General features: G+C 43.3%; 1 protein-coding gene across 2 annotated transcripts in view; it reads right to left on the bottom strand.

Annotated features, from left to right (window-relative positions):
- Nucleotides 1–475: 475 nt before the first annotated feature.
- Nucleotides 476–16,318, bottom strand: part of FER1L6 (fer-1 like family member 6) — a 285,773-nt gene continuing 269,930 nt past the window's right edge. For both annotated transcript variants that reach the window (XM_040354933.1, XM_040354934.1), the window contains exon 41: nt 476–840. In XM_040354933.1, coding sequence (XP_040210867.1) covers nt 660–840 — 181 coding nt within the window. In that variant the 3' untranslated portion in view covers nt 476–659. The remainder of the gene's footprint in view (nt 841–16,318) is intronic.

Below are 16,318 nucleotides of genomic sequence, written 5' to 3'. Positions count from 1 at the left end.
GTTTGGTACTCACGTGTTTGGCACAGCTACATATTTGTCACGTATATATGTATTTAACCCTATTAGCGCAACTTGTTTTTTCCTTAACTCCTACTTACGGATAGGGTGTATCTGCCGTTCTGAGCATGCACGAACATTTTTGACGGCGGGCACATTCAACGGAACATCGGAAAACTACGTATCTCCCATTCTGCGCATGCGCGGCCATTCAACGGAACGCCGGAAAACATTGGAAAATGGCGTAATTGCCATAATGCACATGCGGTTCCGACTTACGAACATTTTCGACTTAAGAACAAACCTACAGTCCCTAACCCATTTGTAAGTCGGGACCCCCTGTACATGACTCTTGTATTGAAACAATATTTGCTTATCCCAAGAGTGCAGCTTTAATAATAATAATCCATAAGCTATTGTAGCCTCCTGGTGCAGGTTTTCTGATGTACACAGTTTCCTATCACAAATCTATACGCTCTATAATTTTTTGCAGTTTATTAAGCTTGAATATTAGTGAATTGTATCCAAACAGGAAAATAAAGGCAATTTATCTTAATCGTCTGTAGAGTGTAAAAGCAGTTTCCAGTCTACTGAGACTTGCCAGTAAAAGGTCTTGTACTATAAACTCAACAGCAAAGTGAAACTAATCGGGTCCGTCGTCTTCATCCATTCATGATTCTGTGGCTGATGGCGCCTGGCAGTGTATAGACAAATAGTGCAATAAACAGGGCAAGAATGAGAAGAGCCAGGGCAATGATGATGTATTTCTTGTAATTCCTCCAGATGAGATAGAAGAAGCACTTGAAAGGATTCATGAACCATGAGAACGAAGTGTCTGGACGGCTGAAAGACAAAAAAAAAAAAAAGGGTCATACATTACATATGAGTTACATGAATGCAAGGACAGAAAACTCTGGTATTCCAGTCTTCATGGCAAGATCACCAGACATGATTTTAATAAAAGCTGGAATATTAAAAAGATTGAAAATTACTTTTTAAAATGATATTACATGTTGAAGCTTGTATGAGATTTAAATTATTGGGTTTACATCTACGTTAACATTTTGACAAAATTTAACTTTATCTTTTTTTTTATATTTAATTGCATTTTTACTAACATTTTGACAACATTTTCAAACTGGAGATAAAATAAAGCTGAGCAGTCTGCATCAAAAAAACAAAACAAAAAAAAACAGTAACTAGTGAGCACTTTGTCCTACTTATTAAATCAATGTTTCTAGCAAAAACCACAGTAAAGCCATTTACTAATTATTCACAAGCATTTTAAGGATTTAGTGGGGAAGATCTACTAAAACTGGTTCACTTAGAACCTAGTGCATCTTTTCATGGTAACCAAGCAGCTTTTAACTTCAGCTTGTTCAATTAAAGCGGAGTTCCACCCATATAAAAGTCAGCAGCTACAAAAAGTGTAGCTGCTGACTTTTAATAATCAGACACTTACCTGTCCCACGGTCCAGCAATGCAGGCGAACGAAGCCCCGCTCCTCTCTGCGGCGCCGGATTGTGATTGTGATTGTGACGTGTCCCAGAAGATTGCACAGAGGGATGGGGAGAGGGGAACTTCCTTCCGGTGCTGCAGAGCCCTGGGAGGAAGTGGGAGCTGGGTGCCTCTAAAAAGAGGGTATCCACTCCCCCCCACAAAATGAGATGTCACATGTGGCATGTCAGGGGGTCACCTTCACTTAAAGCGGAAGTTCCAATTTTGGGTGGAACTCCGCTTTAACCACTTCCATACAGGGCATTTTCACCCCTTCCTGCCCAGACCAATTTTTAGTTTTCAGCGCTGTCGCACTTTGAATGACAATTGCGCGGTCGTGCGATGTGGCACCCAAATAACATTGACACCCTTTTTTCCCCACAAATAGAGCTTTCTTTTGGTGGTATTTGATCACCTCCTGTGGTTTTTATTTTTTGCGCTATAAACAAAAGAAGAGCGACAATTTAAAAAAAAACCACAATGGCCCAGATTCACAAAGCACTTACGCCGACGTATAGCACGTTACGCCGACGTAAGTGCAAATGTGCACCGGCGTATGTGTGCGGCAGACCCACGAACCAACATGCGCCTAAAAACAGGCTACACGCCGGCGTAGGGGGGGCGCACATATGGGCTGGGCACCTATTGATTAGCCATTCAAACATGCAAATGAGGGAAATACGCCGATTCACGAACGTGCGTGTGCCCGGCGCATGCTACGCGGGATGCGCGTAAGTTCTACGTTCGGCCTAAAGTTATTCCCCATAAATGAGGTGCAACCCGGCAACAGACATGCACAGGTCTGCACCAGGGAACACAAGCCGGCGTATTGTGCGTTGGACGTGTGTCTGGCTGGGCGTACGTTATGTTCACGACGTATGCGGTGATCCGGCGTAGCTTAGGCAGTTGTGCCGGCGTGGTTGTGAGCAGGGTGGTGCTGTGCATGCGTCCACGTCCATGCGCGTGCGCAGTTCGTGATACATACCTGTCTGGCGCTCGGCCCATCATTTGCATGGGGTCACACCCACTTTTGGTCTGATGGTGTGTACACACATCAGACCAAAAGCTCCCAGGAGACATGTCAATGAAAACGGTCCGCGGACCGTTTTCATCGGACATGTCTCCTCGTGTGTACGGGGCCATAATGTATCACTATTTGCAGGCTTTATTCATAAAGGAGCTGCTCTGAGAGTTCCTGATACCCAGAGCAGGACCCAACTATCTGGATGCCCTAATCCCACAGGGGCTGCAGATGTGTAGTGGGGTTTTGGAGACCTTTTTACTATGCAGAGTGTCTAAAGTGTACATGTTACTGCAATTGGACCTCAGCAGTCTGTAGTGAGATCATTGATTTTGGTAATAGTATTGATATCTACTAGCCTCATGTAACATGTTCCCAGTTGTGTATTGTCTTCTGCAGCATAGCCCCAGCCAATAATGTATCCGCACTCATTTCCTCTATTAGATCTGCAGTCTCTGACAGTCCCCTCAAGCATTACATATATTGAACTTTATGTGTGGTCCTTTGGTGATGTCAATTGCTGCATTTGAGGCCCCCTTTAGCACAAGCACTGCTGTAGATCATCTCAGCTCTTCAGTCCACACACTGCACAGCAATTGAAAACTTTGTGTCTGAGCTTCAATTTGCTGCAGTCTTTATTCCCTGGACAGTGCATTACATATGAATGGATAGAGAAAATTGCCTTTATAAATTAGATTGTATTTTCACTGCAGGCACAGAATGAATTATTGGCTTAGTCCAGACTCTCACAATATGGATTCCTGATGATGGGTGAACAATTCGGCACCTGATGATCTTTGCACATTCCATGCAAGCACGTTGCTTTTTATCTAAAGCCCAGCTCCAGCCCAAACTTTTCTAATTTTTAGCTTTGAATAGAATGTGGAAAGTGTCCCAGTGATACCTACCTGTCACCACAGCCAGATGTCCATTGCTAGAGTCTGTGGACATACAATCTTTGGCACCCAACAACCCTCTGCTAAGATTATAAACAGAAAAAAGTTGCACTTAATTAGGCCTATTGGCTCTATGTGCTGAAAACAACACCAAAAAGCTGGACAAATGAATGATATAGTGACTATAAGTGAATATAATAAACAATATTGTAAATCAAAATATAATGCATTGAATAAATAAAAAGTTCATAAACAGTGAAATGTGTAAAGAATCAGTGTACAATCGTGAATGAAGTCCACCAAATAGGGAAAAAAGTTCATAATAAATGAAGTCTCCCAAGTGAGAATGGTCACCAAAACATCCAATGGAAAAAAAAGTGATGAGAAAGGCACTTCCACCAAGATCACACACTGCCTCTTACCGAAATTAAATGATCTCTAAATTATAGGAGATCAAATACAGTGTGCATGATAGTATCCTTGGAACGTATTTCCAGCCCAGGACAATCAAGGTGATGGATGGTCTCAATCAATATGCCAACACAAAATATATATAGGAAGGAAGAAGGGACTCACATAGTGTAAAATCCTCAGGTTTAATCAGTAGTAAAAGGAATTGCACTTACATCAAATCAGCAGATATAAAGCATCCAGTAAAATAAGCCGGCCGGCTCTCAAAACAAACAGCCCGTATCTTCCGGGTCAGATCACAAAGCACGGTGATGTCAGAACATCGCCTCTCTATGTTTCATCTCGAAGGGGACGTGTTGCAAAGAACTTGTTTTTTATTTTACCAGTTTTATCCTAGCTTTGAATTTTGTGAAAGTATCTAAATAGATTTATAAGAAATGCCCATGTGGTTCTACTGCCAATACCAAAAAATGCACAATGAAAAACTATACATGGAAAACAAGCCTTTTGAGCCTATAAGATATTGATAAGATTGAACAACGGACAACAAAAATGGTAAACGGGTCAAGGGATAAACCATATCAGGAGACATTTCAGGAACTTAATATGTACAGTCTGGACAGGGCTGGACTGGGACAAAAATTTGGCCCTGGACTTCATCCAGACTGGCCCACTTTGACAGGTCTCTCCCATGGCGACCGGACAACTCCCGCCCCCCCCCCCCCCGGCCACCCAAGCCCCCTCCACTAGCCACTAGCCATTCTACTTTATTACAGTAGAACGGCTGGTACTGGTACTTTCATAGGCAATACCAGTGAAGAAGCTAGATATTATTTCGCCCGGGGAAAATAATCAGTTCATTGCCCCCCCTTATGGTACAAGATTACTCTGTTCCCCCCCCCCAGGTGAGCGCTGTGGGGAGCGAGAGGAGGCGAGTGCTGCGGGAAGGGAGAGACAGAGGAGTGGAGGGGGGCGGCGGTCCGCTGTCACTGAAGCCGGCCCACTGAGCCATCGGCCCACTGGGAAACTCCCTGTAGTCCCAATGGTCAGTCCATCCCTGAGTCTGGAGGTAAGAAGGGAAAGGGAAGACATGAATGAAACCTTTAAATACATCTAGGGTGCGAATGAGGTTCAGGAGGGCAGTATTTTCAATTTGAGGCCAAGTTTAAGAACACAGGGCATGAGCTCAAACTAGCAGGAAGAAAGCTCAAAACCAATCTTAGAAAACATTATTTTACCAAAAAAGCAGTTGATGAAAAGACTTTCAGCAGGGAGGAGGTGGACGAGGAAGAGGCAGGGCTTTGTTACACTACACGGCCGCTGACAGACTGCATATCACAGCGCCGGAGATCATAAGGCTGCAGATGGGCACAGTGAGGCATGCAGATGGACACAGTGAGGCTGAGGCTGAAAATGGGCAAAGTGAGGCTGAGGCATGCAGATGGGCATAGTGAGGCTGCAAATGGGCACAGAGAAGCTAAGGCATGCAGATGGGCACAGTGAGGCTGGGGCATGCAGATGGACACAGTGAGGCCGGGCATGCAGATGGACACAGTGAGGCTGCACATGGGCACAGTGAAGCTGCAAATGGGCACAGTGGGGCTGCAGATGGGCACAGTGAGGCTGCAGATTTGCATTGCTGACCCTCTTTTCCACTTACAGTAGGTGCTGCATTTCTCACCCTAGGCTTATACTCGAGTCAATACGTTTTCCCAATTTTTTGTGGTAAACTTATGTGCCTCGGCTTATATTCGGGTCGGCTTATAGTCGAGTATATATGGTATATAAATAAAAAAAATTGACCACTTGGTCTTTTTCTGCTGTCACTCTTCTATGATCCAGACAACTAAGGACCATGTAATATTATCCCTGGCTTTGGTTCACATTAGGGAGCTCCAGTGTTTTTCTTTTGTCTTCTTTTTTCAGTCATTGCAAGAAAGGCTATTTATTTTTACTCTAATTCATTATGAGATTTGGTAATAGTGACATGAGTTTCATTAATTTATGTGAAATGTGAATTTTAATGATAGCTCCTTAGTAAATAGTCTTCTAAATATAAAAAGAAATGACTAATATTTCACAATCAATAAAAAATGACACTGCAAAGCAGCAGACTCCAAAATGTATAAAACACGTGAATAAATCAGCAGCTCGCAAAGGAAAATGATCTGCTTGTTCTGTTTGATTAATTTACAGAGGAAGGAAATAACACACGCTGCTTAATTGCTGCTTCTTCCCCTGTGTTCATAAATTAAAATTCCTGAGGAATGCTTCATTTTGTTTTACCGTTATTGACATCAGTATATGAATTACCGGCTTCTCTCCAGAGATGTGTTCTCTGCTTACATTGTCTTCTAATGTGTCCGTACTTCAAAATATATTCCGGTCCTCATTCTTTTTTTTATAAATGGAAGTGTTTATTTAGTCGGGTATAATACAGAATACAAGACTTTGCCTGGACCGCAACTTATTATTATAACCTAACCTTACTATTCTCATTAGTGTAATCTCATTGCATGCTTATCATAGCCTTTGAGGGCCCATAAGAGACCATTATAAGTGAAAGGACTGGATATAGCAAAGCATTTCTTCCAAATGAGTGTCTAATTTTCTTCCTAATGAGTGTCCCCCAATGAAGTCTCCATGACCAAAGGAATAGGGAGGAGGCAGAAATATAACAAATACTGGTTTCTGCTACTAAATGTAGGACTGTACACAAGTGCTTTAAAAGGTTAAATAGACTCCATTTCACTGCTCCACATATGGTGGATCCAGGGCCGTCTTAATAGCATCATGGATCCCTGGGCAAAGTAATGCTCTGGGGCCCCTACAATGATGACAGTGCAGGTAAACAGACATCAAGTAGGTAGGAGGCAGACGACCTCCCCTGTGTATGAATCACTCTCAGTGCCATCATGGGGCCCCCAGTTTTGGGGCAGCGTGGGCTCAAGGACCAGCTGCTTTGGGGAAAAAACAGGGACCCCCCGTGCAGCTGGGGCCCCTGGGCAGTGCCCTCTCATTAAGACAGCCCTTGGTGGATCTGTCCTTACATTGGGTCCATTTGGAATTCCATTTATTTATTTTTTCAAATATTTTATTTTCACCGGAAAAAGGCAGTTCCATGTCATCAAGACATTAGTACAAATGTAATGGTACAACAGTATACATGGTATACATGGTTTGAACATGTCCAACTAGTAAATTAAAGCTGAATATACAAAGTGGAGTCATCATAAAAAAAAAAAAATAAAAAAAAAGGAGGGGAAGGGGGGCTTGGAGTAGCATGGTAATATGTTTCAATAAAGGTAGTCAGAAGCTGCTTTAAATCAGCTAAATTATGGTTCAAAAAGAGCATTCCGCTCTTCAGATTTAGACAAACATATTCCATACATCCAAGTTTTAGAGTACTTTTCATATTTGTGTTAACCCTCTGTGTGTAGTGCACCCCTGAACTCTGCACTATGTACATAGTGCACCCCTGAACTCTGCACTATGTACATAGTGCACCCCTGAACTCTGCATGTAGAAAACCCCTGAACTCTGCACTGTGTACATAGTGCACCCCTGAACTCTGCATGTAGAAAACCCCTGAACTCTTCTCTATGTACACATACCTCCCAATGTTTTAAGAAGGCAACGAGGGATATCTATTGGTAAAAGTATGTAGGCATAGAACACATACCCTGCCACTCCCCCCTTAAAGGAGAATTAAAAAATAAATACAAAATTTGTAGTCTTTAACCCCTTCCATACAGGGCATTTTCACCCCTTCCTGCCCAGACCAATTTTTAGTTTTCAGCGCTGTTGCACTTAGAATGACAATTGCGTGGTCATGCAACACTGTACCCAAACTAAATCTTTATGTTTTTTTTCCCTCCACAAATAGAGCTTTCATTTGGTGGTATTTGATCATCTCTGCGGTTTTTATTTTTTGCGCTATAAACAAAAGAAAAGCGACAATTTAAAAAAAACACAATATTTTTATTTTTTTATTTAATAAATATAATTAAAAAAAAAAAAAAATTTCCTCAGTTTAGGCCGATACGTATTCTTCTACATATTTTTGATTAAAAAAAAATCACAATAATCGTATATTGACTGGTTGCGCAAAAGTTATAGCGTCTACAAAATAGGTGATAGATTTATGGCATTTTTATTTTATTAATTTTTTTACTAGTATTGGCAACGATTTGAGATTTTTTACTGTGACCGTGACATTGCGGCGAACACATCGGACACTTTTGACACGTTTTTGGGACCATTCACATTTATACAGCGATTAATGCTATAAATATGCATTGATTACTGTGTAAATGTGACTGGCAGGGAAGGGGTTAACCACTAGGGGGCGTTGAAGGGGTTAATATGTTCCCTAAGGTGTGTTCTAACTGTAGGGGGAGGGGACTCTCAAGGGGAGGAGACCGATGTGTGTTCCTCTGTACTGGGAACACACATTGGTCTCCTCACCGCTGACAGGAGGTGGATCTGTGTGTTTACCTTTACCTTTATCTGTGTGTTTACACACACAGATCCACACTCCTGCCGTGATTACCGACAATCGTGGGCACCCGCGCCGGGTCACGAGCGCTGCCGCGGGTGCGCGCCCTAGATCGCCTGGAACACAGGACGTCATATGACGTCCACCCAGATCGGCGAGGGGTTCCTGCCGCCGTCATTTCACAATGACCCGGTATGGAAGTGGTTAATCAAATCTTTATAAGCCCTGATTCACACTGGTGTGATTTGACAAGCGATTTAGCATGTCAAATCGCCTTTAAAATCAGCGGCATTTGCCAGCAATGGCACTGTCCTAATCAGTGTGACGCCGCATCTGCGGCGCTGCACCGATTTCAAAAAGTAGTTTCTGTACTACCTTTTGCGATTTCGGCCCGCGATTTACAGAAACTGCACAGATGTCTCTGTAATCGCAGCCGGAATCGGGACTGAACAGCGGGAGTGAAATCGTGTGAGTTCAGCTGAACTTGCAAGGCTTCATTCCCGCAGCCCAATGTGGACCTGGGCTCTAGAACAGAGAGGGGCAGGTAAAAGAAAGGGTTAAACAAGAGAAACTGTGTGAATATGTGCGGCATATGAAAAATACATATTTAATCACAGCAGACTCAGTTCTTTATTTGATAATCTTTGATGTGTAGTTGTAATGTATTCCTGAGTCCTTTTATTCCTGTAGTGAAGACTATAAACTGCCAGTGCCTGACTAATTCATCAAAGTGCTTTTGCAATCAAAGCATTGATTAAATCATCCATTTTCTAGGTTTGATTTTAAAGGGCCTTTCCACCCATAAGTGATATTTTGCCTTTAAGTGGTGTCTGGTAGGTTAAGTCAACCCCTCATTTCTTCTCCACCAGTCAGATCTCCCGTCCATAATTCCAAACTCTGGGCCAGATTCACAAAAGAGATACGACGGCGTATCTACTGATACGCCGTCGTATCTCTGTTTCTAACTATGCGGCTAATTCATAGAATCAGTTACGCATAGATATCCATAAGATCCGACAGGTGTAATTGTTTTACACTGTCGGATCTTAGGATGCAGTACCGCGGCCGCCGATGGGGGGAGTTTGCGTCGTAAACCAGCGTCGGGTATGCAAATTTGGAGTTACGGCGATCCACGACGGATTTTCGCGTTCGCTACGTCGCCGCTAGTCTAGTTTCCCGTCGCAAAGTTAGTCATCGTTTTGGGTGCCCTAACTTTAGTCAGCAAACGTATTGCTGTCTAAAGTATGGCCGTCGTTCCCGCGTCAAAATTTAAAAATGAACGTCGTTTGCGTAAGCCGTCTGGGAATACGGAATTACGCTACGTGCATCGCCGTTCGGAAAAATGACGTCACGGCGCGCAAAGCACGACAGGAATTGCGCAACTGAGCATGCGCAGTAGGTCCGGTGCGGGAGCGCGCCTAATTTAAATGGCACACGCCCATTTGAATTGGCCCGCCTTGCGCCGGAGGCCGTCGGCGTAGTTTTCATCGCAAGTGCTCTGTGAATCAGGCACTTGCGATGAAAACTTGCGGCGGTGTAACGTATCTACGATACGTTACGCCGCCGCTCACCTACGTGAATCTTGCCCTCTGTTCTTGTCTACCTGGGAGTCTTGGTTGTACCTAATCACTTTGCCACAGCTCCTAACTGTCCCTGATTTCGAGGGACTGTCCCTGATTTGGAACAAATTCCCTCTGTCCCTGTTTCCTCCTCATTTGTCCCTCATTTTGGTCTGATCTATATAGTTTAGGGCTGTTACTGATTAAAATTTTCGTGTTCGATTAATCGATTTTTTTTAATCGATTAATCAACTAATTTTGATTAATTATAACGCACATACATTTTTTGGATCACCACCTTATATAGTCCCACCTGTAATATCCACAGACATCTCCCCCATTGTTATCTCCACAGACATCTCCCCCCACTGTAATATCCACAGACATCTCCCCCACTGCAATATCCACAGACATCTCCCCCACTGTAATATCCACAAACATCTCCCCCCACTGTAATATCCACAGACATCTCCCCCACTGCAATATCCACAGACATCTCCCCCACTGCAATATCCACAGACATCTCCCCCACTGTAATATCCACAGACATCTCCCCACTGTAATATCCACAGACATCTCCCCCCCTGTAATATCCACAGACACCCCCCCCCCCCCCACTGTAATATCCACAGACATCTCCCCCACTGTAATATCCACAGACATCTCCCCACTGTAATATCCACAGACATCTCCCCCACTGTAATATCCACAGACATCTCTCCCCACTGTAATATCCACAGACATCTCCTCCACTGTAATATCCACAGACATCTCCCCCACTGTAATATCCACAGACATCTCCCCCACTGTAATATCCACAGACATCTCCCCCACTGTAATATCCACAGACATCTCCCCACTGTAATATCCACAGACATCTCCCCACTGTACTATCCACAGACATCTCCCCCACTGTAATATCCACAGACATCTCCCCACTGTAATATCCACAGACATCTCCCCCACTGTAATATCCATATCAGGCATCCAATCAGAGAGGAGGGAGGAGGACAGGAGAAGACACATGGAGGGGATAAGACACTTGGAAGACGGGGGATCACAGTGGCAGCATTGGATGGCATAGTGGGAGCATTGGATGGCACAGTGGCAGCGTTTGATGGGCACAGTGGCTGCAATTGATGGGCACAGTGGCTGCAATTGATGGCACAGTTACAGTGGCTGCATTTTTAATGGCAGTATTTGATGGCACAGTGAGGCTGCAATTGATGTTTTTTTTTTTCAATTTGTTTGCGCCCCCCCAAAAATTTTGAGCACCAGCCGCAACTGCAGTTTGTGATTTGAAAAAATTGGGTTTGACATTAATCCAGCTTAGGCAGGGCTTAAAAAGTTAACCCATTCTATATTTGAATACTAAGTAGATATGAGGCCTCAAACGCCTTTTTAAAATCTAAAGTAGCTAAGTCAGATCCCTCAATGGATGTTCAAAACCGTTTGTGGATGGCGTGGTATCCACGCCATCCACAAACAGCTTTGAACATCCCTTGAGGGATCTGACTAGCGGAGAAGCAGGTTTCAAACGCCTCCAGCCAAGCCATTTTTATGCTGTCCCTGTTCCTCTGTTACGGGGGATCACAGAGTTCCGGTAAGCGGTGAATCTTTCCATTGGTGGTGGATCTCACAGTCACTTTTATTAGTTTGAAGAGCTCTTATCTATGGATTAAATAGGAACTCTACTCGGGTGGATTGTTGGATTGTTACAAAATGTATTCCATGATTGGACTTTATCTTTGGACACTTTATTCCTCATTTATGGTTATGTTTGAGTACTTATGACACTATACTAATTTGTTCACACAGGATCAGGTGTTTTTTGGTTTTGAATCACTTATCATTTATTTGGACAATGGGCCGGATTCAGATACCTGCGCGTATCTGTCCGTCCCGCGTACGTTACGGCGCTCTAACTTTGGGCGTAAGTTCTTTATTCAGAAAGAACTTGCGCCCTTAGTTACGGCGGCGTAACGTATGTGTTGCGGCGTAAGGCCGCGTAATTCAAATGGGGATGTTGGGGGCGTGTATTATTTAAATCTAACTTGACCCTGCGTTCTTGACATAAAATATCCCAGTGTGCATTGCTCTAAATGACTTTGCAAGGACGTCATTGCTTTCGACGTGAACGTAAATTACGTCCAGCCGTATTCGCGAACGACTTACACAAACTACGTAAAATTTCAAAACTCGGCGCGGGAACGACGGCCATACTTAACATTAGCTACCCCTCATATAGCAGGGGTAACTATACGCCGGAAAAAGCCGAACGCAAACGACGTAAAAAAAAAGCGCCGGGCGGTGGTTCGTTTCTGAATCAGCGTAAATCCTCATTTGCATATTCCGCGCGTAAAAATACGGAAGCGCCACCTAGCGGCCAGCCTGGAATTGCAGCCTAAGATCCGACGGTGTAAGACACTTACACCTGTCGGATCTTAGGGATATCTATGCGTAACTGATTCTCTGAATCAGTCGCATAGATACGACCGGCGGAACTCAGAGATACGACGGCGTATCAGGAGATACGTTGTCGTATCTCTTTCTGAATCCGGCCCAAGGTTTCACTTTGTGTTGTTACATTAGAGCCTTAATGTATGCTCTGAGGTAGCGCGACTTTATATATCTTTTCCTAAACCATATAGACCTGGCTTGATGAGTTTGGTGTGGAAGAACTGAAGTGACCTGCACAGAGTCCTGACCTCAACCCCCCAGACCCCTTTGGAATTAATTAGAATTGACTGTGAGCAATAAATATTATTTATTCTATAAGATTTTAAGATTGAACATTTATTACAAGCTGTAGTTCGGGCAATTTGCAACCTACTGACTAAACTGTGGATTGCCAGTGAACCACTTATGCCGCGTACACACGGTCAGAATTTCCGACAACAAATGTTCGATGGGAGCTTGTTATCGGAAAATCCGACCGTGTGTAGGCTCCATCGGACATTTGCTGTCGGAAATTCTGACCGTGTGTACGCGGCATAAGTGGTTCACTGGCAATCCACAGTTTAGTCAGTAGGTTGCAAATTGCCCGAACTACAGCTTGTAATAAATGTTCAATCTTAAAATCTTATAGAATTTCCGACAAAAAAAATTTGAGAGCTGGTTCTCAAATTTTCCGACCGTGTGTACACAATTCAACACACAAAAATTCTACGCATGCTCGGAATCATTGAACTTCATTTTTCTCGGCTCGTCGTAGTGTTGTACGTCACCGCGTTCTTGACGTTTGCAATTTCCGACAACATTTGTGTGACCATGTGTATGCAAGACAAGTTATAGTGAACATTCGTCGGAAAAAAATCCACCGTTTTGTTGTCGGAATGTTCGATCGTGTGTATACGCGGCATAAGAGTTCATTCCGTTCTGTGGACAACCCTATGACAATTTTCAAAAATTATATTAGCTGAATCGAAACAATTTCATGGCACTTTATTTAGACTTCTAAATGACAGTGAAGCTGTCACACGATTATGTTCCTTCAGTACCATTCATGTTAATGTCTGATTATAATTTCATGACCTTTAATGGAATACACAAATGAACTAAATGGATTTTTTATGTATTTTATGTATTTGGCCAGAGTGGAAATATAAGGCTACATCTGAGGTTTTACTTACAGAACATTGACACACTTGGACTAGTGATGCTTCATGTCTCATACCAACAAAATAAATAACTGTCTAATTCTACAATAAAGTGTACCTGTCCTAGATTCCAAGGTTATAATTTTACACAGCAGACAACTCTTACATGAGCTGTCAGCGTTCTTCTAGAATACTCTGGACGCACCTACAACTAGGGGTCTTATGTGGAAATATTATCTTTCTGGTTGAAGTTATCAGTTGCCCTGCATACCATATTTATTGTGGTATAGCGCGCTCCCGCGTATAGCGCGCACCCCTAAAGTTGCCCCGAAATTCCTGTGAAGAAAAAGATTTTTGTACTTACAGTTTGGTGTCTTGCACGGCGTCCATCGGCGGCCTCGTCGGGTCCGGCGTCCGTCTGCGGCTTCGGGTGTCCTCTTCGTCGGGTCCGGCGTCCTCCTCGCTCGTTTCCCGCGCCGAGTTTGAATACTGCGCCGGCATATACCGAGCTCAGTACACTCGCGTATAGTCGGCAATGCTCGCGCTGACGTCCTGGACATACAGGACGTGAGCGCGAGTGTAGCCGAGACTGCCGGACTATACACGAGTGTACTGCGCTCGGTATATGTCGGCGCAGTATTCAAACTCGGCGAGGGAAAGCGGGTATCGGCAACTATCGCGCACCCACGATTTTGCTCTGATTTTCAGGGCAAAATAGTGCGCGGTATACGCCGATAAATACGGTACTTTTTATCCAAAACTCTTGAATGGTCCATCCATATGATTGGTTTCAATACTCATCAATTAAAACCAGCGGGCTTAAAGGAGTTGTAAAGGAAAACATTTTTTTGCCTAAAACTAATGTCTGCAAGGTAGACAGACAGAATAGTGGAATGATTCTGTTAAAAAACGAGTAAATACCTATTAAATTCCTTCATCTATATCACCTCCGGCGTTCTAGTTTCTGTTCTCTCATTCACTTCCTGGTTTGCGGCGCTCCTTCATGTAAGAACTACATTTCCCAGTATGCATTGCGGCACGCCCAGTAATTCACACCTCCTTGAAGTCTCTAGCACGTAGAGAGCGTCCTGCCACACAGATGTAGTTCCCAGGAGGGGGCAAGCACGTCACTGACCACCGCAGTAAAGCCTCCCTTCACGGTGGTCAGTAAAATCAGACAAGCAGGAAGTGAACAGAACAGAGAAGAAATAGAGCAACTTCTGAGCAAAAACGAACAATGAGGAAGTGAAAAGAATGTCTGCAGATAAAGGATGCTTATTATGAAAAAAATGTTTTTCCTTTACAACCCCTTTAAAACGACTATGTTGCTAGACTAAACAAACCAAACAATAGACAAGCTGTAAAAGTATTCCAATTTGCTCCCTAAAAGAGCTACAGCCACTGGTGGGCCTGACAATTCCAAATGTCCTTGATACTGTATCTCTGTCAAGTCCTATACTGCCATAGCAGCCAGGAGGTTGAACAAAAGTGCAATGTCGAGGGACATAGATTACTATTTAGCTTTTGATGTACAAACAATTAAATATTTCTCATATCTATACAGAAGTGATGGTGCGTCCATTAACGTTGCTCGGGCGCCGCCCCCGCTCTCCTCTTCACCCCCTCTATGAATAATGGATAGATTCATGCTAGGGAACACAGTTAACCCCCTTGATTGCCCCCTAGTGTTTACTCCTTCCCTGCCAGTGACATTTACACAGTAATCAGTGCATTTTAATAGCACTAATCACTGTATAAATGCCAATGGTTCCAAAAATGTATCAGAAGTGTCCGATGTGTCCGCCATGATGTCGCAGTACCGATAAAAATCACAGATCGCAGCCATAACTAGTAAAAAAAAATAATAAAAATGCCATAAATCTATCCCCTATTTTGTAGATGCTATAACTTTTGCGCAAACCAATCAATATACGCTTATTTCGATTTTAATTACCAAAAATATGTATAAGAATAATTATCGGCATAAGATTAGGAAAAAAAATTGCTTTTTTGAAAAAAAAAATGGGGATATTTATTATAGCAAAAAGTACAAAATATTGTGTTTTTTTCAAAATAGTCACTCTCTATTTGTTTATAGAGCAAAAAATAAAAACCGCAGAGATGATCAAATACCACCAAAAGAAAGCTCTATTTGTGAGAAAAAAAGGATGTCAATTTTGTTTGGGTACAACATCGCAGGACCCCGCAATTGTCAGTTAAAGCGCCGCAGTGCCGAATCGCAAAAAATGGCGCGGTCATTGAGCAGCCAAATCTTCCGGGGCTTAAGTGCTTAAATATTACACGCTATTCTAAAAACAATGGGCTAGATTCAGTAACACTTACGACGGGTGTATCAGTAGATACGCCGTCGTAAGTCCGAATCCGCGCCGTCGCAACTTTAGGCGTATGCTCAAATTGAGATACGCTTAAATGTTGCTAAGATATGACCGGCGTAAGTCTCCTACGCCGTCGTATCTTAGGGTGCATATTTACGCTGGCCACTAGGTGGCGCTTCCGTTGATTTCCGCGTAGTATATGCAAATGAGCTAGATACGCCGATTCAGAAACGTACGTGCGCCCGGCGGATTTTTTTACGTCGTTTGCGTAAGGCTTTTTCCGGCGTAAAGTTACTCCTGCTATATGAGGCATAGCCAATGTTAAGTATGGACGTCAGGACAGCGTCTAATTTTATGTTGTTTGCGTAAGTCGTTCGCAAATAAGCCTTTGCGTAAATTACGTTCACGTCGAAAGCATTGACTATTTGCAACGTGATTAAGAGCATGCGCACTGGGATACGTTCACGGACGGCGCATGCGCCATTCGTTAGAAACATCATTTAC

The sequence above is a fragment of the Rana temporaria genome, chromosome 5 (genome assembly GCF_905171775.1).
Source record: "Rana temporaria chromosome 5, aRanTem1.1, whole genome shotgun sequence".
In the NCBI taxonomy this organism is placed as follows: domain Eukaryota; kingdom Metazoa; phylum Chordata; class Amphibia; order Anura; family Ranidae; genus Rana; species Rana temporaria.
Note: the sequence above shows the minus strand (reverse complement) of the source record. Positions and strands in the feature narration are given on the sequence as shown.